Genomic DNA, 25,369 nt, shown 5'->3' with positions numbered 1-25,369 from the left:
CGCGAAACCCCTACAGATCTACTTCCTGTGGTTAGCGGCATCTTTGGTTGTCGGCACAACGAAGGCCTGGCCTTGGGCAGTCACAAAGAGATTGGGTATACATACGATTGTTCTTTTCTTCCATGGAAGGACTTTGGCCCCACTAGTTACAGCTTTACCGGTCCCACCATTAGCACCATTTGGAAGCAAATCATACATATCTCGGCAGACTACGGAATTTAGTATTACCCGAAACTCATAATGTTTTGGTATCTGGTGTCAATAAGCATGTATACAAAAATTATCGCGGATTATAGATATACTGGATACTACTCAGCTTAAATAGAGATTTACAGCGTGTGTAAAAATACAAGCGCTCTCTTTACTTGATTTGTCAATATTCGGAAATCGTGTAAAAAAAACAAAACAACTTTACTACTGTTTTTATCCACAGTATACTTCTGGTCCAAGGGATCAGTACAGTATGAATTATATCAGTCCACAAAGTCAGTTTGGTAGACATTTTGCATTTGCATGATGGTGACGATCTTTAGAATATGTTTAATATTAGTATATTTCATCAAATCATCAAATTTAAAACTAATAAAAAATATATAATGAAATTGTAATTATGCACACCGAATGCACCCCCAGTCACAATAAATTCATAATTTAGTTTAAACACTAATTTTGTGCATTTGAAAAAAGTACAAACAAGCAAACCAGAATCATTAAAAAAAAAAATTTTTAATATGGAAATCAACTATGGCTCTTTTTTGGAACTTTGTGCATACATGTATGGGCACAAGCTGGTTGTTGAGTAATATTTTATCACAAGGAGTGATGGGTTGATGTATACATACATGTGCATATGTGTTATAGCATGCCTAAGTGCTTATGTTTACACATTTGGATGAATTTATGCATTTGTACAACAAACCCATACAGGATGTGTGTGAAGTAACAGCAGTGATATTGCCCGATATTGTGACGTATATTGGGTAATCACCGTTATGTAGCTATAGGGTTTTGGATGGTAGATTTCTGCATTGTGGATTTCACTTTCTCGGGTAGATGCCTACATTTTCAAGTCCTGAAGCCCCACACAGAGAAATCAGATGTGACAAAGAATGATATACTACAATACAAAACAGTACAATATACAGCACATCTGCAGACACACATTTATGCATAAGCATGTGCACATGCTGAGAAATGAAATATTGGTAAATTACAATGTTCCACAGAAATTTTCGAAGTAGTGTGCTGAAATAGGATGAAGCCACATGTTGGTTGTCCTCTTTTATTTATTTATTTTTTTAAAGCTGCTTTGGAATACCAGCATTTTAAGAAGCATAGCAAAAAGATCCTGCAGCCTCTGTGGTAAAAATAATTATATAATTTATCTACATATAGATATACACACAGAATCACGTATTTTATAAGTATATAGAGAGGTAGGGACGTGAGTGGAGCTGTGAGCATGCACATGTGTGAATGTTCAAATTCATTGAATAATTATGAGGATTATGATTATAACTTGATTTTCCATTTCTAAACTAAAGGCTACATTTTGATAAGTTAAAAAAAAATGTTTACACAGGATTGTTTATATTGGCAAGGATGAATTGTATATCGGAGTTTGGACATTATTCTCTTTCAGATTTTGTCAGAAAAAAACAAACCCTGCATGATATGTCTGTATGCTAAACACTGTGACCTAAACATTGAAAACTGAAGATTGTTTGTTCCAGATTCAGCATTTTCTGTCATTGTTAAAAAGAAGCAGACATGGCTGACATGGGATTCATGAGGTTTGGAGATGATGATTTGAATGAGGAGGAGGAAGAAGAAGGGGAAGAGGTGAGAACATAGCTTTCGTAATTCCACCTACTGACTGATGTGGATGTTGTTTAAAGACGTTCATGTATTTTTGTTAATTTGATCAGCTCATAACCTCATATCCCATAGTGACAGTTGCTGAGTCAGGGCTGCTGTCCCAAGAGAGAAGAATACATCGCAATAATCCAGTGACATACCCCAGTAGCAATTGAATTAACACACTCAGTGATACATCACATTTATCTAGTGACATGCCCCAGTAGTTAGTAAATGAGCACACTGATACATCACAATAATCTAGTGACATGCCCCTGTCATTATGAAATGAGCATGCTCATTTTTATATCACAATAATCTAGTGACATGCCCACTTTCAGTGACTCACCTAAAAAGTTTGTGCATAATTGTTTAGATCTTGTTTTTTGTGTTTTTCTTCTTTTTCTTTTTTTTAATATTTATAATGCCTTGAGTTTGGCTCAGCTGTAATATAAGCAACATGAAGATGTTACTTTGTTTGTGGCTTTATATTGTTGTTTTGTTGTTGTTTTTATGTAAGAGTGGAAAAAACATTTGGGTATTTTTTGCTGTTGTTGTATCTGTTGAATATGACTTTCCAGTAAGAATTAGCTATGCCCTAAAACTAACTCTCCCAAACAAAACTAACTTCTTCATAATGATTGACTGTAAAATAAGCATATACTTGATGTGTATTTTTCTTTTCGTTTTGTTTTTTGTTGTTGTTTTTTTCTTCATCAGCAACTCAGCAAGAAAGTTTGTTGTTAAAGAAAAGGCTGTTGATATATATGTATTTGGAGTAATAATGTAAAGGCAGAATAAAGAAAGAGATGATAGTAACTGATTGTTGGGTGTGTGTGTGCAGTGGAGAGCGCCAACCACCAGGGATGGACTTCTCTTCCTGGTGGACTGCTCCAAGTCCATGTTTGAGCAAGTGGATGAGTCCATGTGTCACTTCCAGCTGGCCATTAGGGTACGGTACATGTGTGGCCTTTATATCTCATCTGTGCGGGCTGATTAATTTAATTAGGCTTAGTTTAATTGAGCATTTATACATACAACACCGCGATCCACTGGTGCAGACTCCCCTTATTTTACAAGTAATGTGCAAATTGTATTTTAGTATTTTGTCGCCTATAATCAGTTACTTTCTTTGATTGGTTTTAATTTTGTTCTTTCTTTTATTTATTGATGATAATTTTCTTTAAAAATACCTTTATTTCTTTTTAATGGGGAATTTTTGCAGTTTGGGTAGATATAATCAACTCTAGAAGCTTATGGCTATGCTGTGATAAATATTTAGTTAAGAAACTCTTCATTGTATGATGAAACTTTGTGTTATACTGTGGATGAAATGCTTTTTTATGTTAGGTATTTTTTTATGTTGCCTTTTTTTCGGTGAACATGTCAACAATATCTCTTTTGGAGATAAGGAGATAATAAGGTATTCTTGTATGGATAATGCAAGCAGCATCAGTTTTTTTCTCTGTACTCCTTGTTGACCTGTGTATTTGCTGATGGGTAGTGCAAGCAGTGATGGCTTAATTATGTATCTTTGTTGATCCCTTTTTTTTTTTCTTCTTTTTTCTCAAGGCCTGACTAAGCGCGTTGGGTTACGCTGCTGGTCAGGCATCTGCTTGGCAGATGTGGTGTAGCGTATATGGTTTTGTCCGAACGCAGTGACGCCTCCTTGAGCTACTGAAACTGAAACTGATCCCTTGACTGCCTCTCCTGTAAAATCTATACAACTTGTTAGTTAACGGTAGTATAAAATTTTATCTTAAAGTCCATTTTGTTGAAAACTTGTGCGTTTTTAACCACAGGAAAACTGCTGCTGTTATTGTTATGGTTATGCTTGCATGTTTGGTTTTGTTGACTCACTTGTGTAAACAAAGTGAGTCAATGTTGTAACCGGGTGCTCAGATGTCTGTGTTTGTGTGTATGTTTGAGTGTCCAATGTAAACTTGAACATTGCCATTTTCTCTGGAAATACTTTGTCTGTCAATACGAAACTAACTACACCATCGACGCCTTTACTACATACAGATTTTCTAAAGTGGATACTGAATTAAGTGGAATGAACATAAAAGAAAAATTGAATCGATTGTTTCTTTCAGCCCATTGTAGACTGGTTTATGCAGATCTAGAGGTCTACCTTGTGTTGTGATGTGCTTGAAGCGATGGAACATCTCCTTTACTGCTGAAATAAAAGAATAATCGAGATGTAATAAAACACACTAAAAACATTATTTAAACGGTGTTATTACGTCCACTACAATCACATCTATTTATCGCATGAAGAAAAAACGTCAACATTGCTTTGAATATTAAATTTAGTCAAATGACATCAGATGTGCTGCAGCAGTGGGGATTAGTCTGCTTGCTTCGGAATTGAACATGCATGGTTTGATCCCGCTCGCATGCCTTTTTTTTTTTCTTTTTTTCTTCCAAGCTTATCTTATATATCATATTTAATACAGAGCACTTTTCAACTATTTTTTAAATCTCTTTTTTTTTTTTCTCTCACGATTTCTTTACTGGATAAAGTGTGAAGCACAAGTGAGTCTTGAAGGCTTTGGCTCTTGTTTGTTCTTCAGTGCATCAAAACAACAATGCAGAACAAGATCATCAGCAGCGAGAAGGACTGTGTGGGAATGGTGTTCTATGGCACGGTAAGTGCAGCAAGTGTGTGTGATAAGTGTGTGCAGCAAGTGTGCGTGTGATAAGTGTGTGCAGCCAGTGATTGTTTGTGATAAGTATGTGCAGTAACTGTGTGATAAGTATTTGCAGTAAGTGTATTGTATGTGACAAGTCTGTGCATCAAGTGAATGTGGTAAGAGCGTGTGATAAGTATGTGCAGTAACTGTGATATTTGTTGGTGCACCAAGTGTATGTGGTAAGAGTATGTGATAATCACAGAATAAAGCACAAGATCAGCACTCTTATGTTATAAATGTATTCACAAATCTGCCCCTTACTATCCCTGTGGCTGCCTTCACCTCTACACCCCAGCTTGCTCTCTGCGATGGGCTTCGGACCTACTCTGTTTATGCATACCAAGATACAAACATTCCACTGTCGTCCGCCGCTCTTTCTCTGTCTGTGGACCTTGCATTTGGAATGAACTTCCTCTTTTGCTTCGTCAGGTCACTCAGCTCTTTCAAGTCTGGCCTTAAAACCCACCTTTAATTACACATACTTAACCGTGACCCAACTAGTGCAGACTCCGGCAGGGGTCTGACATTCCTGTCCTGTGCAAACTATCCGCCCATGCGGAGCAGACGAAACTACGGCCGATAACCTCCCGGAAGTAGGTAACCTCCCCTTTGTCCCGCTGGTTATCGCCCTCTTTTTCCGGCAGCCATCATGACTCCTGTACCTGTGCTCTTCATACGGCTAAGTTTACCCACCTTTTTTTCCAAGATAGCCTCCTTCCCCTGCCACTTCTTTGTCTTCAGTTTCTCAAGTTTAGAGTTATGCATGCGTGTGAATGACCGGTTTGAAAGCGCTTTGATTTGTCTCTGCACAAGATTCAGTGCTGCATAAATACTAATTAGTATTATTATTATTAAGTTTTATCTTCGTAGGTATGTGTAGCAACTAAGTGATAAGTTGGTACACCAAGTGTATATCGTAAGAGTGTGTGATAAGTATGTGCAGTTACAATGTGATAAGTTGGTACACCAAGTGTATGTGGTAAGAGTATGATAAGTATGTACTGTAACTGTGTGATAAGTTGGTACACGAAGTGTATGTGGTAAGACTATGATAAATATGTGCAGTAACTATGTGATAAGTTGGAACACCAAGTGTGTATGGTAAGAGTGTGTGGTAGATATGTGAAGTAACTATGTGATAAGTTGGTACACAAAGTGTATGTGGTAAGAGTGTATGATAAGTATGTACAGTAATTATGTGATAAGTTGGTACACCAAGTGTGTGTGGTAGGAGTGTGTGATAAGTATGTCCAGTAATTATGTGATAAGTTGGTACACCAAATGTATGTGGTAAGTGTGTGTGATACCTAAGAGCAGTAAGCTTAAGTGTGTGAAAGGTGTTTGCAGCAAGTGCATGTGATAAACATGCGCAGCAAGTGTGTTTGATAAATATGGTTTGCAAGTGAGTTTAATAAGTGTGTACAGCAAATGTGTGCTGCAAGTGTTTTTGAGAAGTGTATGCAGCAAGTGTCTTTGAGAAGTGTTTGCAGCAAGTGTTTTATAAGTGTGTGCAGCAAGAGTGTTTGATAAGCTTGTGTTGAAAGTGTGCTTTGGTAGAAAATGTTGGCTGTTCACTTGAGGGTCTTTTAATTTTTGACTCACTTGTGTAAACAAAGTGAGTCTATGTTTTAACCCGGTGTTCGGTTGTCTGTGTGTGTGTGTGTCTGTGTGTCCGTGGTAAACTTTAACATTGACATTTTCTCTGCAACTACTTTGTCAGTTGACACCAAATTTGGCATAAAAATAGGAAAAATCCAGTTCTTTCCAGTCATCTTGTTTAAAACAATATTGCGCTTCTGGGATTGGCACAAAAAAATAAAGAATGAAGCCTAATTATATGCAAACTGCATTTACTGTTATATTTATATTTTTTGTATTCTCTAAACTTGGCACTTTGATCTGATATTCTGACCCAACAGCTAGAGCAGTCATTATTATCATTTTTTTTTCAAACAGGAACTTCTTTTGCTAAGCATGGAATTTTTATTTATTTTGCAAACGTTTTGGTGCAGATAGTAAAAAGGGGAATATATGCTAGTGGAGTTAATTTGCTTTAAACTGATCTTTCTCATCTTAAACATTACATTTTGAAACAAGAGAGGCAAGGCCTTCAAGACTCACTTGTGATGCACTTTAAAAAAAAAAAAAAAAATCCAAGCTTTTTATGTATTGAGTATAATTTCAAAATGTAATGTTTAAGATGGGAAAGATCAGTTTAAAGCAAACTAAGTTCTCCAGCAGAGTAATTTCCCTTGTTCTGCTATCTACACCAAAGCGTTTGTTTGTATATATTTTTTTGTTTGTTGGTCGTAATGTGCTCCCTTTCTGACAGATTTTTGCACAAAACTGTGTGTTGTTGCAGGCACAAAGTGACGGCCCCAACAGGCACATCAATATATACCATGTAATACTCCAGAGACTGGTTTTACCTGTCTCTGTCTGTCTCTTTCTCGCTCTGTCTTTCCTTTCTCTCCCTCTCATCATCTTTGTCTATGTCTGATTTGTCTGTTTGTCATTCTTTTATTTGCCATTTTGTCGTGAAATGACCTCTTTTTGTTTTTTCATGGTGATGTTTGGTTGATGTGGTTCTTGCCTATTATTCCCACTTTGTAATATTTAGTTTAAAATGCATGCACGTGCCCATGTGCATGCACACACACACACACACACGCTATAGTCAAAATTAAAAGTTAAGTCATGGATCATGACAGAATCATTTACATTACAAGAACAAAATGTGGCTGTGTCACATGGAATCATGACATTGTGTGGATGAATACTCATTGCTCTGCCTATAAAGTATATTATTTTGAGGTAAACTAAGCATCATAATATTACATGGAATCAGTGTGTTAATGAATACTTCTTGTTCTGCGTATATATGTAGATTTTTTTTTTCCAGTAAACTAAGCATTATGATATCACATGGAATCATTTTGTGAATAAATCAGTGTTGATTCTTTTACCTGTAGTATTTGATGTGGAATGATTAAAACTCAGAACAATATAATGTAGTAACTTCCCAATGTGCAAAATTTATATTTTAACTGTAAACATTTTTGTGAATAAAAAAAAAATGTTGAAAACTGAAATATGGCTGTGTCTTGTTGCAGGACCTTGGACAGCCCTGTGCCAGTCGCATTCTGGCTTTAGAAGACATGGAAGAGAGTGAGTATCCCACAGCCAAAGGGTTGTCTGTTGAGCAGTGGTACCGTGCACAACCTTAAATTGCTCAGTACAATAATCAGCCCTGGTATTGTATGCATTGTCAACTCTTGTAGAAAGTAGACAGCAGGTTGATGTGTGAGAGAGAGTGTGTTTATAAGGGCAGTGAATGTTTGTGAGCAGGTTGTGGGTGTTTGTGCAGTTAGCATGTTTTGTTACATTTGTGTGAAAGATGAGTAGGGTCAGCAACAATTTGATGATTTTTTTTTCCTTAAAAGAAGTGGATGTTCAGATAAATCCATGTATGCCACACCACGTTTGCTAGGTAGATGCCTGACCAGCAGCATAAACGCCACACCACATTTGCTAGGTAGATGCCTGACCAGCAGCATAACCCAGTGCGCTTAGGCCTTGAGTGCATGCATATATACTTGTGTACTTATCAAATTGGATTTCTTCCATAAAATTTTGCCAGAGGACAACATTCATGTTGCCATAGGTTATTCTTCAGTGTGCTGTGTGCTCTACTTGGTACTTTGCTATATCATCTCATCCAAATGACTTGATGCTCAGTTTGATTTTCCAGTCAATCTTGGTAGAAGGGGTGAGACTGTGATTCAGTCTCAGACCCTCGTGAGCACTGTATTGACAGATAGGTGTTTTAACCATTCTGCAACTTTTCTCCAACCAAATATGAAAGAAATGATGAGGAAGAACAACAGTTCATGTCGCCATTTATGTTAGATGGAGCAAGGGACATGCTTGTGTCAGTGTAAACGGATGTCTTGTGTGTGCAGCGGGATGGAAGAACTTCAACACCCTATACGGCCATGACCCTGGTTACTCCCTCAGCGACGCACTGTGGACCTGTGCTGACATGTTTTCCAAAAGGTAGGAGCTCAATAAGAGCACAGCACTACTTGCAGTTTGAACAGATCATCTGACAGGTGCTGTAACCAAGTGGATAAGTGTTAGGACTTTCAGTCTCAGAAACCCCAGTCATGACGCATGGTGGTTCATGGGTGAAGATTTTTCCCCCCATCTTCGAGGTCAACAGGTGAGCAGACCTGCTAATACCTGAACCCCCTTCGCGTGCATACCCATGAAGATCAACTGCGCATGTTAAAGATCCCGTAATCCATGTCAGTGTTTGGTGTGTTATAGTTCCTTATTTCAAGCAAGCTGAGGTGTCTCTTGTCATGTATGATTGGTAAACGAGTGTCCTAAGTGAGTGGTGATTAGTGTTTTTGTATTTCCTTTCCGCAGCTCACAAAGCCTGAACAACAAACGTGTCATGCTGTTCACAGACAACGACGACCCACATGCTGGCAATGCTAATCTGCAGGTAACTGTTGTCCCTGTGTTTTGGCTTTGTGGTTTGCTCCCTGGGTTGGGGAGAGAGGGGGGTGGGGATTGGAATAGCACTCTGTGGTGTTTGAAACAGGCAGGATGTTATGAATCTGTTGGTTTTTTGCTAACAGATTCAGACACAAATGAATCAATCTCTGTGGACAGATCCAAGCACAGGTTGTGATCTGGGCTCAATTTTTAACAGATCACCCAGTCAGGTCTTTTGTCCTGTTATAAGATGTGATAGTCTTCTGTCCTGTTGGAGTATGTGACAGTGGTGTATCCTATTATAATATGTGACTGTTGTGTGTCCTGTTATAATATGAGATAGTTGTGTGTTCTGTTAAGACATGACAGTCTTGTGTCCTTTAATAAGTCACAGTAGACTGATTTCTCATTTCCTGTTACAAGACATAAGTTTTGTCTTTTGTCCTGTTATATGACATAGTGATCGCCGTACTTTTAGCCCAATCTCCCAATTGAACCATATAATTATGTGACCTGGTTGAAGACAAAATTTGACAAAAAACAAGAACGCATGAGAATCGACAGACAGACAGAAAATACAAAAAAAACACACAACTTAGCCATATGGAGAGCACAGGAACAGGAGTCATAATGGCTGCCGGAAAAAGAGGGCGCTAGCCAGTGGAACAAAGGGGAGGTTACCTACTTCCGGGAGGTTATCGGCTGTAGTTTCGTTTTCTCCGCATAGACGGATAGTAGTTTGCACAGGACAGGAATGTCAGACCCCTGCCGGAGTCTGCACTAGTTGGGTCACGGTAAGTATGTTATTTAAACGTAATTTTAGATAGAAAATTTCCTATTTGTGTGTTATGCCCTGTTACAGGACATGATAGCTTTGTGTCCTGTTATAAGACATGATAGTTTCTATTTCATGCTATAAGACATAATAGTCTGGAGTTACGTTTAAAGACACAACAGTCTTGTGTCCTGTTGTAAGGCATGAGAACATGTGACACCAGAAGTTCAAACAATCAAATGACAGAGAGAAAAAGCAACAACAACAAAAAGGATTTGGTCACTTGGTGCACAGGCTGTCAAACAGGATGCTGCATACCTAGAAGGGAGGTAATATGCCAGTGGAGACAACTATTCACCAGCACTTTTGATTTCTTCACTTGGATGAAGCAATATTTTGCACAGGACAGGAACCAGATGCCTGCATAATTAGGGGGGAAATTCTCATTAGTTATGATCATGACTGAGTGACTGGGCAGACTGAAGCACAAAGAGACAACTTTGACTTGTAGTAATGTGAATCACTGTGTGGGCAGATCCAAGCACGAACCAAGGCGGGTGATCTCAACAACAATGGAATTGATCTTGAACTTATACATATGGTTCATCCCAGTCGGACATTTGACATCCAAAAGTTTTACAAGGTGAGTGGACATTGTTTTGCCATTGCACATAGCATCCCTTCATTGCTTTATGATGTGTGTCTGTTTTTCTTTTTCTTTTTTTGAATAAATTGTTATTATCATTCTTTGGTTTCTTAGCCGTCTTGGAAGATGGGGGAAAGTTTCTTGAAGCATGTTTTTGATGAAAGCTTTAATATTTATTTTGACATTGGATACAGTTCATTGAGTATCAGTTGATGTTCAGTTGATTATAATCATCTTCGTTGCCATGAATGTCTGGCTTGATTTTTAGCCTGTACATTTGTTGTTATGTAGTCAGAATATTTGACTGTTATGCAGTCATTATGACTTTTGCTATAGACTAGACCGTTACGTTGCCAGGGTATTGTTGTTACCATAATTGTCATGTTTTCCTGTGAAAGGAAGGTGGTAGAATAGTAAAGACGCTTATTTGTCAATACAGTGTAATTGAGGTCTAGTTTTGAATCCTGATTTTACCTTTTCATCCAAGTTAAACTGAAAAATCAAAATGAGTTTTCTAGTCATTCAGATGAGATGATAAACCGAGGTCCTATGTGTGGCACATACTCGGTGCTCTGAAAAAAACATCCATGGCAACGTAAGTGATGTCTTCTGGCAAAATGCCGACACAAACGTACATACATACACTCGAGGCCTAACTAGTAGGTTGAGTTTATGGTGCTTGTCAGGCATCTGCCTAACAGATGTGGTATTGAGTGTGTGGATTGGTCTGAATGCAGTGACGTCTCCTTGACAAACTGAAAAGTGAAACCGAGGTGTCTGTTGTGTGACTAGGATCTCTTGTTCACTGGGGATGACGAGCTGACAGAGCTGCCTGATGCTGCTGAACGGATTGAAGAGCTGCTAACAAGGTGAAGATTCCATTGTACATGTGTATGGATGTTGTGGATGATACTGTTATGTTTTCTGTGTTGTTAATCTGTGAGCAAGTGATGTCACCTCTTTTTTTCCTTCTCATTCTCCCTTCTTCGTTTTGTTTTTTGTATGCACATTTACACACAAATACACATGCACATGTGTTACTCTTTCTCTCTCTCTCTTTCTCTCTGTCTCTCAGTCTGTCTCTCAGTCTGTCTGTCGCACTCTCTCCCTCCCACTCTCTCTCTCTCTCTCTATCTCTCTGTCCTCTCTTCTCCCTCTCTTCTCTCTCTCTCTCTCTTACTCGATTTATAAATTTAGAACTCTTACTAATTTGATAAATGTAATATGTTTCGTACAACATGTGGATTGTTATTAATTAACAATGCACCCTATATCATATAACTATATATACCATTGTCATATTATAATGTATGCTTCACTGTTACATATACGTTTTATATGTGCAGAATGCGCATGAAAGACCACAAGAAACGAGCCCTCCGACGAATCCCACTGACCTTGGGAGAAGGCGTTAGCCTGTCAGTTGGAGTGTAAGTGTATGCTTGATGTCGCTTCCATGAAAAACAAAAACAAAAAATTAACATTGGCAAGACTGTTACGTTGCCAGGATACTGATGTTACTGTAACCATTATCATTTTTACCCATGAAGTTTTTGCTGTGCAGCTAGGATTTGATAAAAGAAAGAAGAAAGAGACTTGATTACGCATATTTGATGCTTTAAGTGTTTAGAAATAAAAGATGATTTGCATGGAATGTGGGCACACCCACGGGAGATTGTACAGCTAGACTGAACTGGAGAGGTAAACCTCTCAAAGCAGACAGGTGTTGATGAACAGGGTTCAGTGGATGGAGCTGACGCAGTTTGTTGATTGGATGGTGCAGGTACAGTGTTGAGGTGCAGTGAGTTGATTGGATGGTGTAGGTGCTATTTGTTGATCGGATGGTGCATATTAAGTTTGTTGATTGGATGGTGCAGGTACAGTTGATTGGATGTGCAGGTGCAGTATGTTGATTGGATGGTGCAGGTACAGTTGATTGGATGGTGCAGGTACAATTTGTTGATTGGATGGTGCAGGTACAGTTGATTGGATGGTGCAGGTACCAGTTTGTTGATTGGATGGTGCAGGTACAATTTGTTGATTGGATGGTTCAGGTACAATTTGTTGATTGATTGGTGCAGGTACAGTTGATTGGATGGTGCAGATACAGTTTGTTGATTGGATGGTGCAGGTACAATTTGTTGATTGGATGGTGCAGGTACAGTTGATTGGATGGTGCAGGTACAATTTGTTGATTGGATGGTGCAGGTACAGTTGATTGGATGGTGCAGGTACAGTTGATTGGATGGTGCAGGTACAGTTTGTTGATTGGATGGTGCAGGTACAGTTGATTGGATGGTGCAGGTACAATTTGTTGATTGGATGGTGCAGGTACAGTTGATTGGATGGTGCAGGTACAGTTGATTGGATGGTGCAGGTACAATTTGTTGATTGGATGGTGCAGGTACAATTTGTTGATTGATTGGTGCAGGTACAGTTGATTGGATGGTGCAGATACAGTTTGTTGATTGGATGGTGCAGGTACAATTTGTTGATTGGATGGTGCAGGTTCAGTTGATTGGTGCAGGTACAGTTGATTGGATGGTGCAGGTACAATTTGTTGATTGGATGGTGCAGGTACAGTTGATTGGATGGTGCAGGTACAATTTGTTGATTGGATGGTGCAGGTACAATTTGTTGATTGGATGGTGCAGGTACAGTTGATTGGATGGTGCAGGTACATTTTGTTGATTGGATGGTGCAGGTACAGTTGATTGGATGGTGCAGGTACAATTTGTTGATTGGATGGTGCAGGTACAATTTGTTGATTGGATGGTGCAGTTACAGTTTGTTGATTGGATGGTGCAGGTACAATTTGTTGATTGGATGGTGCAGGTACAGTTGATTGGATGGTGCAGGTACAGTTTGTTGATTGGATGGTGCAGGTACAGTTGATTGGATGGTGCAGGTACAATTTGTTGATTGGATGGTGCAGGTACAATTTGTTGATTGATTGGTGCAGGTACAGTTGATTGGATGGTGCAGGTACAGTTTGTTGATTGGATGGTGCAGGTACAGTTTGTTGATTGGATGGTGCAGGTACAGTTGATTGGATGGTGCAGGTACAGTTTGTTGATTGGATGGTGCAGGTACAGTTGATTGGATGGTGCAGGTACAGTTGATTGGATGGTGCAGGTACAGTTTGTTGATTGGATGGTGCAGGTACAGTTGATTGGATGGTGCAGGTACAGTTTGTTGATTGGATGGTGCAGGTACAGTTGATTGGATGGTGCAGGTACAGTTTGTTGATTGGATGGTGCAGGTACAGTTGATTGGATGGTTCAGGTACAGTTGATTGGATGGTGCAGGTACAGAATGGTGCAGGTACAGTTTGTTGATTGGATGGTGCAGGTACAATTTGTTGATTGGATGGTGCAGGTACAGTTTGTTGATTGGATGGTGCAGGTACAATTTGTTGATTGGATGGTGCAGGTACAGTTTGTTGATTGGATGGTGCAGGTACAATTTGTTGATTGGATGGTGCAGGTACAATTTGACAAGAACCTGCCCCAAACCCTCCATGGTGAAACTGTCCAAGAACGACAACTCTGAGCTGGAGAGTCACTCCAAAACCTATCTCCAGGTAGGTCAAGGCTGTGTTTTTCTTTGTTTTTTGGTGTGTTTTTTTTTTTATTTTGATAATGATCCCCTTGTTTTTTTTGTTTTTTTTTGTTTTTTTTTTTAATGTTCTTTCCATTTCTTCTTAATTTTTCCTCATTAGATTTTTTTGTTACTGCCCAGTATATACTCTTCATCTGTGCCTCAGAAAATGTGAAGGGCTGGGGTGGTTGTAAACCACTGAACTTATTTTAATTTCACTTATTTTAATGACACATACTTAAGCGTGACCCACCACTGCAGACTACGGCAGGGGTCTGATTCCTGTCCTGTGCAAACTACTACCCGCCTATGCAGAGAAAACGAAAGTAGCTACGGCTGATAACCTCCCAAAGAAGGTTACCTCCCCTTTGCATTTACTTAAACATAATTTTAATTACACATACTTAACCGTGACCCAACTAGTACAGACTCCAGCAGGGGTCTGACATTCCTGTCCTGTGCAAACTATCCGCCTATGCGGAGAAAACGAAAGTAACTACGGCCGATAACCTCCCGGAAGTAGGTAACCTCCCCTTTGTCCCACTGGCTAGCGCCCTCTTTTTCCCGAGGAAAATTTCCTTTTTGGGGTCTCTGCAGAGACCCATGTTTTGACACACAACTGACAGACCTGTAGGAATCTAATGAACAGTAATACTGTACAGCACCCCAATGACTCTTCACAGGAGGAGGAGAAGACGATACATATTTTGGCGTGACAGGTGTTGGTGCAGCTACTCTCACACTGGTTTTGTTATTCTCAGATAATGAAACTACTACTCTCAAATCTAGATGGGGGTTGGCAGGTGTTTGTTCCACTGAATGTACAAAATCCAGCATCTGTGATGGAAGGAGAAAATAAGTTGGTGGAGAGAGAAGATGTCACACAAGCACATGAGGGGTAATAAGTGTTCACTGATGTTACACAGGTCACTTTTGTGTGAAGGGGTGTAGAATTTTGACATTCCCAATGAAGTCACTTTGTAATCTTCATTCTCTTTTTTTCCATTTTTATTTTTCATGAGTAGTTGTTTATGATGTGCGATAGATATATTCAGTTCGTAAGTTTCATTTGCTTAGAGTGTATTGGTGCCTGCACACGGAAAGAATACTTATTTTATTCACCCTGTGTGTGTGTGTAAGTGTGTGTGCATGTGCTCACTTTTAAAATGATATTATTTTGCTGGAGTTAGAGGCAGAACACATCTGTTGAAACAAGCTAGCCCTGACAAAGTTGTGCACTGGTACACAGAGGGGAGGTCCTGCACCTACTTTCAGTTTCTCTGCATAGTCATAGGTGCGGGTAGTAGTTTACACCGGTCAGGAATCATACCCCTTCAGTAGTCTGCACCAGTGGGTCATCGTAAATATGTTTGATTAAACGTAATTTTGGGCTGTGAATTTCCTTTCTTGTTGTAAAAAGCTACTGTACAGACATGTCACTTGCTATCTGCAGGACACGGTGGAAATACTGATGCCTCAGGATCTGAAGAAGGCACAAACCTATGGTGGTCGGCGCATCTGTTTTGAGAACGATGAAGTTGCAGAAATGCGTCGGTTTGATGAGTCAGGTCTGTGTCTGTAGTTTATAGTGTTGTCTGTGTGCCTTCTTGTTATTCAAGGCCCAATTCCAGAACAACTTGGCCTTTTGGGCAACAAGCAATAGGTTGTTAAACTCCACTTGTTTGACCTCCTTACAAACAAGAGATTCTTTTCAGTGCTTACAAGTTTTATTTCTGTGAAGTAGAAATACCATTGACAGACACTGTAATAAGCAAACCTCCTAGTCTTGTTAACAAGCATATTCAAGTACAGATGTGTTATAATAGTTTGAATGATAAGTGTAGCAGGTCAGATTGCTCTTAAATTTTTCAAATAGACCTGTAGTGAACTTGATAAGAGTTTGTTATTGATCCTGGATCGTCTCATGGATGTGGTGTGTGTGTGTGTGTGTTGTGTTATATCCCCCATCAGAAATGTGTGTTGGATTCCAGGTCTCCAGCTGATGGGCTTCAAGCCTCGCTCCTGTATAAAGCCTTACTACCATGTCAAACCTGCACAGTTCATCTATCCTGATGAAGGGGTAGGTAGGCGTATGACTGTGTGCACACAAATAAGTGAGTAAGCTAGAGTGGTTTGTGTGAGTAAACAGAGTCCTAGAATGAATCAGTTGTTTTGGTTTTGATCATTGTGTGTTTGAGAGTTTAGCTGATGGATTTCATAATCACAAACATCCAGGTTCTCTATTTTGAGTAAAGGCGTTTGCACAAAGATTATGAAACTGTGTGTGGAAAAGGAATGGAAAGTTGATGAGATGTTATGAGCAGGAACCACTTTGTGGTGAATGTGTTGGGACTTCTGCAAGAGTTGAAATAATAATCATGATAATAATCATGATAATGATAATAATGCAGTGCTCTTCTATTGTGCTGTTCTCTCACGGAGAGGCTCACGGCTCCTCACAAATTAAATATAACTGTTTGTACACATGTTTCTGTGGATAACTTCAGCTGAAATTAAAAAAAAGTAACCATGTTATGAAGTGTCTGTGGATGATACAGCAAGAAAACCATGTTTGACTACCTTTGACAACTGATTTTGAAATGTTATATGCTCCAGATGTATGTACGTTTGTTTGTTTATATGCAACACTACTTCTTTGTCTTGAAGAAACTTTGTATTGATTTGTTTGTTTGAGAAGAAACTGTTTTTATTTGTATGTTTCTCAATATATAAAAAAAATGTATTGATTTGTGTGTTTCAGGAGAAACATTGCATTTGCATGTTGTTGTTGTTGTTGTTTTTTTGTTGTTGTTGTTTTTTTTTGGGGGGGGAGAACAACCAAAAAAACAACATTGTAATGATTTGAATGATTTTGTTCTTTTTATTTATTTTTTAATTCATTGTTATTTTATTTATTTATTTTTTTTATTTTTTTTTTTTCCAAGGCCTGACTAAGTGCGTTGGGTTACACTGCTGGTCAGGCATCTGCTTGGCAGATGTGGTGTTGCGTATATGGATTTGACCGAACGCAGTGACGCCTCCTTCAGCTACTGATACTGATATTGTTCTTTTCACCAGAGCGTGACAGGCAGCACCACTCTGTTCACGGCCCTGCTTCGTAAGTGTCTGGATCGGGACGTGGTGGCCATCTGCAAGTATGTGCCAGGGAAAAGCAACCCCCCAAAGTTTGTCGCTCTTGTGCCCCAGGTTTGTGCTCTTGCCTGAGGATTTGATGATTGTGAAAACATAGCGCTTGCATGCATGCACGCTAATCAAGTATACACGCACCAACACACACAAGCACATGCACACACACATACCACATACACACATTCTATCTGTCTTTAATGACTGCGTCTTCTGTCTTTCTCTCTTTCCCTCACTTTCTCTCTCTCTGTCCCTAACTCCCCCCACACCCCCTCTCTGTTTCTCTCAGTTTGTCTGTCTTTCTCAGTCACACAGACACACAATGTGAATGCCAAGGAAAAGAAACACACAATAGCACATACACACATACTGACACAAGCGGCTAAGACAATACAAAAATCTTGGTTGAATGAAAAAGTGTTGTTGTTGTTGGGTTTTTTTTGTTTTTTGTTTTTTTTGGGTTTTTTTGTTTGTTTGGGTTTTTTTGGTTTTTTTTCAAACTTGACTCTTGAATTGTCAAACGACACCCGGATGTTTGGACAGAGGGTCATGATGATTTTCCGATTTAATGTGCTTTACTGTTCCTTTTCTAAGTTTCTGAAAGCTGGGCAAATAAACCCATCAGTTTCTGAAAGCTGGGCAAATAAACCCATCCAGGCAAGTGAATTTTGCATTGACTTGCCTGACTGGGGCATGTGGGTGAAAGAAAAAGTGATTGTTAATAATGGGTCTTTATGTTCTGCCTCTTTAGCACAGGGGTCCAGAGCGCTAACAGTTAATGGTGGTGTGTGTCCATCGAGATCGATGATGACCATCGTTGTCATCCAGCTGGGGGATGGGGGGAGGGTGGTGGTGGGGTGGGGGGAGGATGCTCATGAATCTATCTGTGAATGCGCAGATGGCTGAATACAGTTAATACAGTGGGGGAAAATGGGTGCAAAAATTAACACCATGGAGCACTGTAATCAAGACTTGCAAACATGGCTGATGAAATATGAAATATAGCGCACACGTACACACACACATGCTTGCTACACCCTGCATGTCAACACCTAAACATCCATGAAAGCAGATTTGCACAGATGTGTTTTGAGGCCAGGTTTGAACTGAGGTTTTGTTTCAGCATGGTGAATTTGGTAGGGAAGTTCATTGCAGGTGACGGGGCCCGAGGTATTAAAACACAAGCTGTCATTGTAATCTCGTTTTATATATGTGATATACAGAGAATGCCTGACTCGGTAGATGATGACCCCCCTTGGCCATTGTGTGGTGTGCAGGAAGAGGAGCTGGATGAGCACAAGGTGCAGACAACTCCTCCAGGCTTCCACGTCATTTTCCTCCCCTACGCAGATGACTTCAGAAAAGTCAAGTTGGAAGAAACCTCAAAAGGTTGGCAGCTGTTTTTCACTTCTGTGCCCTCATGTGCTCTTGTTTGGTATGATGCACTATTGCATATGTGTCGTTCAGGTAAGGTGCCTAGAGCCCAGTATATGGGGCGTTTGCACCATACAAGTACAATGTACTGTTATTAGCTGGGGGTAGGCGTTGGAGGGCGGATATGGTTTGCTGTCTGAAACAGTATTATACAGGGTTGAAAGGAAAACAACTGGGGAAACATTAAATTTGAAACCTTTCTGAAGTAACACAATCCACATTGGGTGTGATTTTTTTTTTTTTTTTTTTGCTTTTTAACGATTGGGTAGGATGGGGGTTGGAAGTGCCATGGCAGAATTAGGCATGGATTTCTGATCTAGTGTTCATCAGGGTTCAAGGTCCCGTTTCGACATGATGTTGTGTCCTTTGGGAAGAACAGTTCAATCCGATTTTCCTCACCCCACCCAGGTATGAATGGGTTCCTATCTTACGACTGAAGAAGGTTCAAACAGTGGAAGGAGAGGATTGGCTCCTGCTTTTCTGTGTCGAGCCCTGGACATAGTGGGTATAGATCCACTGCCCCAGTGGCCATAAAAGGCGGTGGGACTATATCCTTTAACGAGGGTAGGGGTGATGGGAAGAGATTGATCAAAAAGTAATAAAAGTGCACAAGCCATACACCAGGCAGGGTTCAATGAATTACATGCACTGAGATCAACACCGATGAAGAGAACTTTCTTAGAAAAAAGTGGATCGTTAAATAATTGAAATGGGAGGGGAATAAAGCCTTTGGATATTGGTGTTTCCCTTCTTTTACAGCACATTGGCAGTTTGCATTTTTAGATCGTTGATCAACACTCAAGATGCATTGTATTTCAAAAAACTTTTTTTTTTTTTTTTGTTTTTTTTGTTTTATGATGCAAGTGTATGAGCTGTATGAATTGAATGAGCCATACAGTTTTACACAGATGACCTGGTTTTCGCATAAAATCCTGTGTATATTTGTGGAGTGGTGACCTAGTGATAATGCACCTGTCTAGGAAGTAGATTGTCCACATGATGGAGTCCCTTGCATGGACCGGGATTTTTACCCCCTCCCCACCACTAGACCTTGAGAGGTGGGCTGGGTGCTGGTCATTCAGATGAGATGATAAACCAAGGTCTTGTATGCAATGTGCGATTTGAATAAATTTTCTCCCTTTTTTTTTTTTTTCACGTTAAAGAATCCACAACAGCAAAAGTGTTTTCTGGCAAAATTGCGGAAATCTCCACTTTAATAGTTAAACAAATACACAGAAGAAAAAAGAAGAATATGATTAAGGGTGGCTCTGCACTGTGATGACATTGTCTCCCCATAGCAAGCAGTCGGAATTTAACTCAGAGAAATCTGCTATGACATTGAATATTAAAAACAATACAAAACAGCAGATCACAATACAGTACAATGTGGCATGTTATTGTAAGAGTTCCTTCCCTTGGTGTGCTGCCTCCAGCCACGGAGGAGCAGATTGATGCAGCCAAAGAGGTGATCAAGAAGCTCAAGTTCCCGTTCTCCAGCGAGGCGTTCGAGAACCCTGTGCTGCAGAACCACTGGCGCAACATTGAGGCTCTGGCACTGGACAGAGAGGAGCCTGATGAGATGATTGACTACACAAGTAAGGCTCTATGTGATTGACTACACAAGTAAGGCTCTATTTGATTGACTAGACAAGTAAGGCAGTGTTTGATTGACCATATATGTAAAGCAGTGTAAGATTGATAACACAAATAAGGCACTGTATGATTGACTACACTAGTAAGGCAGTGTAAGATTGACTACACAAATAAGGCACTGTATGATTGACTACACTAGTAAGGCAGTGTATGATTGACCACACAAGTAAGGCACTGTATGACTACTACACAAGTAAGGCACTGTATGATTGACTACACTAGTAAAGCACTGTGCAATTGACTACACTAGTAAGGCAGTGTGTGATTGACTACACGAGTAAGGCAGTGTATGATTGACCACACAAGTAAGGCACTGTATGACTGACTACACTAGTAAGGCAGTGTAAGATTGACTACACAAATAAGGCAGTGTATGCTTGACTACACTAGTAAGGCAATGTGTGATTGACTTCACAAGTAAAGCAGTGTAAGATTGACTACACTAGTAAGGCAATGTGTGATTGACTACACTAGTGAGGCGCTGTGCGATTGACCACACAAGTAAGGCACTGTATGATTGACCACACATGTAAGGCATTGTATGATTGACTACACTAGCAAGGCATTGTATGATTGACTGCACTAGTAAGGCACTGTATGATTGACTACGCTAGTAAGGCGCTGTATGATTGACGACACAAGTAAGGCGCTGTATGATTGACTACACTAGTAAGGCACTGTGTGATTGACCACACAAGTAAGGCACTGTTTGACTACACAAGTAAGGCACTGTATGATTGACAACACTAGTAAGGCAGTGTATTATTGACCACACAAGTAAGGCACTGTATGATTGACTACACAAGAAAGGCAGTGTATGATTGACTTCACAGGTAAGGCATTTTGTAATTGACTACACAAGTAAGGCACTGTATGATTGACCACACATGTAAGGCACTGTATGATTGACTACACTAGTAAGGCATTGTATGATTGACTACACAAGTAAGGCACTGTATGATTGACCACACAAGTAAGGCATTGTATGATTGACTACACAAGTAAGGCAGTTGGGTTATGCTGCTGGTCAAGCATCTGCCTGGCTGATGTGGTGTACTGTATATGGCTTTGTCTGAACACAGTGATGCCTCCTTGAGAAACTGAAATTGTGTGTGACTGAGGATATGAAGCAAACATTGACTGTTTACGGTGCAGTGCCAGCCGACGACAAGATCTCCAAGAAAGCGGGCAGTGCCATCAGAGAGTTCATGGAGCTGGTCTTCCCTGCTGACTACATGCCCGGCCAGAAAAGGAGGGTTAGTCACACTCATTTCAATATGATAATTGTGTGCATTTATAGAGTGCTTGCCCTGCCGACTCAAAAGTGTGGCATGAATAAAGGGACAGGGATGTAAAAAAAAAAATCACTGAAGCTTGATTCCCACTTGAAATAGCGTAACAACACTCACAGCACTTAACACACACCTCCCATCTCGCCCACACTTCACAGACACACACACCGGTACATGCATGAACTCGCACAAGTAATCCTGGGTGAGAAAGATCTCTGTTGTTTAAGATAATGTTTGAACAGATTTTTTTTTTTTTTTTTTTTTTTTTAAAGAGTAAGTTTTACGATTCTGCAGTTTGCCTGCTGGGAATGGTGGACATTGGACATTGTTCTCTGCCAGTATAATGGTGGAATATGCCTGACTGCATTTGAAAGGCATTTTGAATTTCATTTTAGCCACCATGGCAGAATCGATTCGGCATTGGACTTCTCTGATCCATTGTCCACTAGTGGTAAAGGTTTGAGCCCCATTTCGGCATGCTGTTGTGTCCGCTGGGGGGGGGGGGGGGGGGGGGGGCACTGAACTCTGATTTTCCTCACTCCATGCAGGTGTGAATAGGTACCTGACTTAGGTTGGAGAAGGTTAGAATGGCATAACAGGTGGTTGGGCCATGCCTTCCTGTGCTGGCCTTTGACACAGTGGATATGAATCCACTTCCCTGAAGGTTGTAAAAACTAAGGGACCTTTTACCCTTTTTTTTTTTTTTTAATATAAATTTTGGAAATATTTTTTTCATGAGGCCAAAAAACATGGACTGGGTAACGACAGGTCAGAAGATCGATTCTGACAGTTTAGTCAATCGGAAGTCATAGCAGTTTTAAAAGGTTGGTTTCAACATGATTTTATTCTCAAAAGCAAGTAAAGACATTACGAACACATAAAGCAACAACAAGCTGGAGCTTATGGTTTCAAAAGGTTGTTTTGTTTTTAAATGATATTTTCAAAAGTCTAAAGGTTGTTTGTTTTGTTGTTGTTATTTTTTTTTACATGACCCAGGTTTGTCTTTCTTTTCTCACTCTCTCTCATTTTACACTGCAGAAGGAAATGATGCATTTTTTCTGTCAGTGATTGAAAAAGGACAGCAGCAAGGTATTCCATTAAAGAGAAAAAAAGATCCTGAAAGGATCTGTCCAACTGAAATCACAGTTCTCATCTATGCAGCAGATAAAGATTCATGCAAGGAACATAAGCAGGCTCTCGAAGTGCCGTGTCTTTCATTGGGGTTTGTGGCACATTAGTTCTACACTTTTTGCTTTGGGGGTTTTTAAAGAGTTTTAGAAATACATTTGTTTTATTTTGTGATCGAAATCGTGTGTGAGCCTCTCAGAATGACAAGGGGTGGGTTGCATGAGCGAACTTAGCAGTGCAAAGCATGCATGCATAGACATGATTGCATAACCACAATTGCAAGTGACTTGAGAAGTAAATATTGTTTGTGCAACATCCAGTCTATTTTGTTTTGTTACTTGTGAGGCTCCTAGTTACTTGAGCATTCTTTTTTTTTTAGAAGAAAATACTCGCACAGTTTTGTGCAAGCTTCAGTCAGCATAATCTCTAACAGGGTCACCCCTAGTTTATTGCCTGTGTGTGTGTGTGTGATGCAGGCAGCAGGGCCGGACGCAGCAGCTAAGCGGGCCAGGGCAGCAGAAGCCACCAATGACCTGGACCTGGAGACAGAGGCTCGAGCAGGCAGGGTATGTTTCTGTTGGTGGTTTTTTTTTTTTTTCTAAACCTCTTTTGATGTTTGTTGAAGCCATGTACAGCCTTTGTACAGAGAGAGTCATGGAAGTCTAGAAAAGTCTTTGAAAAAAACGAGAGAACCATCTGCAGGACTGGAAAAATCTTTGAAAGATTTGTTTTCCCCTTCAGGGTTTGGAAAAGTGTTGGAATTTAAATAAAATGCTTGACCAGTACCAAACACCTTAATGGGTTTTTTTTTAATTGAAAAAGTGAAAGTTAAATGTTTGACCAGTACCAAACAGCTTAATGGTTTGGTTTTGTTGGGTTTTTTTTTTAAATAGAAAAAGTGAAAGTTTTGAAAATTGAACATTGATACCAGCTTATCCATTGATATCTTTTGTCAAAAATGTTGCAGAGTTCTGGTTCAGTTTGGCTTTGTGTTTGGTTTGGAAACAAATTTTCATTTAGTCACATGTGTGGGAACCCTGAGTGTGCGTTTGTCATCTCATCTTCTTTAGCCAGTTGATATTGTTTGTCTGTTGAGGGTTGTTGAGCTCAGGAGTAGCAAAACAGCAGAGGCTAGTTTCATTAACTGCTAAGCAGGAGACGGTAGCCATACAGTTAATACTGTCTGTGAAGTGGGTGGTCCTGACATGTCCAGTTTTCAAGCTGGATACCATCTCTCCGTGGTGGAAAGCAGTATTTCTGGACTATTGTGCTACAAGTGGAATGATGGCCTAGAGTTAACGCGTCCGCCTAGGAAGCGACAGAATCTGAGCGTGCTGGTTTGAATCGCGGCTCAGCCGCTGATATTTTCTGCCCCTCCACTAGACTTTGAGTGGTGGTCTGGACGCTTGTCATTCGGATGAGATGATAAACCAAGGTCCCATGTGCAGCATGCAGTTAATGCACGTAAAAGAACCCATGGCAACAAAAGGGTTGTTCCTGGCAAAATTCTTTAGAAAAAAATCCACTTTGATAGGAAAAACGAATAAAACTGCATGCAAGAAAAAAAAAGGTGGCGCTGTAGTATAGCGACGCGCTCTCCCTGGGGAGAGCAGCCCGAATTTCACACAGAGAAATCTGTTGTGATAAAAAGAAATACAAATACACATGTTCATATTATTGTTATTATCATGTGTTAATGGTTACCTGACCTGGTTTGGGAAATTTAAAATGGCAGGAGAGGATTGGGCCTTGCATTTATGTGCAGAGCCCTGGATACTGGATATAATTATTTTGCCCCAGTGGCCACTAAAGGCTGTGGGACCCTCAGCCTGTGTTCCGCTAAGACATGACCTGTGCTGTGTGCAGCTGGGCAAGCTGACAGTGGCAGTGCTGAAGGAGGCAGCCAGGAAAGCCAACATCCCCTGCCTGGCCACACGCAAAGCCGATATCATCGACGCCATCAGTGACTTCTACAACATTGAGTAGCTTCCTGCGGGCGTTACAGATGTCTCTCGCCCATGCTGTATGGAGTGCAGCTGCCAGGGTTTAGACTGAAACACTAGTGTCGGTATTGTCTTTGACTGTGTCTGTTTTCCATGGACGTCTGCTGGACAGTGGTGATTTATTTTTTATTTTTTTCTAAAGCATGTTTGTTCATCGTTTCTTCTTTGATCAAAAGTCTTCAATCATGGAAACAATAAATATCATGTCTGTGTGTTTGTTAATGAGAAATTAATGTTCATTGTAGTTATTGATGAATGATCATTTCAAACGATTTTCCCGTCAACAGGCTAAAGGGGAACAAGGAGGAAGGTGGTGATGCTGGACATTGATGGATAATTACTGTTTGTTGTGTGATGAATATCAGGTTGTAAGTCTAGCACTGTCATTTGCAGCCATGTGGAAAACGGTGTTCAGGTCATGTCAGTGTGTTCAGAACATGTCACCAATCAGGTCTGCAGAAATTTTGTCATGCTGTTACGAGTTCAGAAAAAATCATTTTGATTTCTTTTAACAAGAATAGGAGAGAGAAGACATTTGTGTGGAAGCTGTACGTTATGCCTGCATGCATAGTGGTTAAGTGGTAGTCTCTCATGTATTGTGACCAATGTGGCTTGAATACTTTTTTTTTTTTTGA

General features: G+C 40.0%; 1 protein-coding gene across 1 annotated transcript; it reads left to right on the top strand.

The window, feature by feature from the left end:
* Positions 1-25,363, top strand: LOC143286894 (X-ray repair cross-complementing protein 5-like). The gene is made up of 20 exons (XM_076594820.1): positions 1-95; positions 1,734-1,842; positions 2,702-2,809; positions 4,434-4,508; positions 6,916-6,957; positions 7,667-7,721; positions 8,516-8,609; positions 8,985-9,063; positions 10,367-10,474; positions 11,270-11,346; positions 11,824-11,907; positions 13,964-14,060; positions 15,531-15,645; positions 16,069-16,157; positions 17,156-17,284; positions 18,502-18,613; positions 20,092-20,253; positions 21,467-21,567; positions 23,208-23,297; positions 24,598-25,363. The coding sequence occupies exons 2-20, from the start codon at positions 1,771-1,773 to the stop codon at positions 24,715-24,717; spliced, it is 1,809 nt and encodes a 602-aa protein (XP_076450935.1). The 5' UTR covers positions 1-95; positions 1,734-1,770; the 3' UTR covers positions 24,718-25,363.
* Positions 25,364-25,369: the final 6 nt, after the last annotated feature.

The sequence above is a fragment of the Babylonia areolata genome, chromosome 10 (assembly GCF_041734735.1).
Source record: "Babylonia areolata isolate BAREFJ2019XMU chromosome 10, ASM4173473v1, whole genome shotgun sequence".
NCBI lineage: Eukaryota > Metazoa > Mollusca > Gastropoda > Neogastropoda > Buccinidae > Babylonia > Babylonia areolata.
The sequence above is the reverse complement of the archived record's forward strand: the minus strand, read 5'-3'. Positions and strand labels throughout refer to the sequence as shown.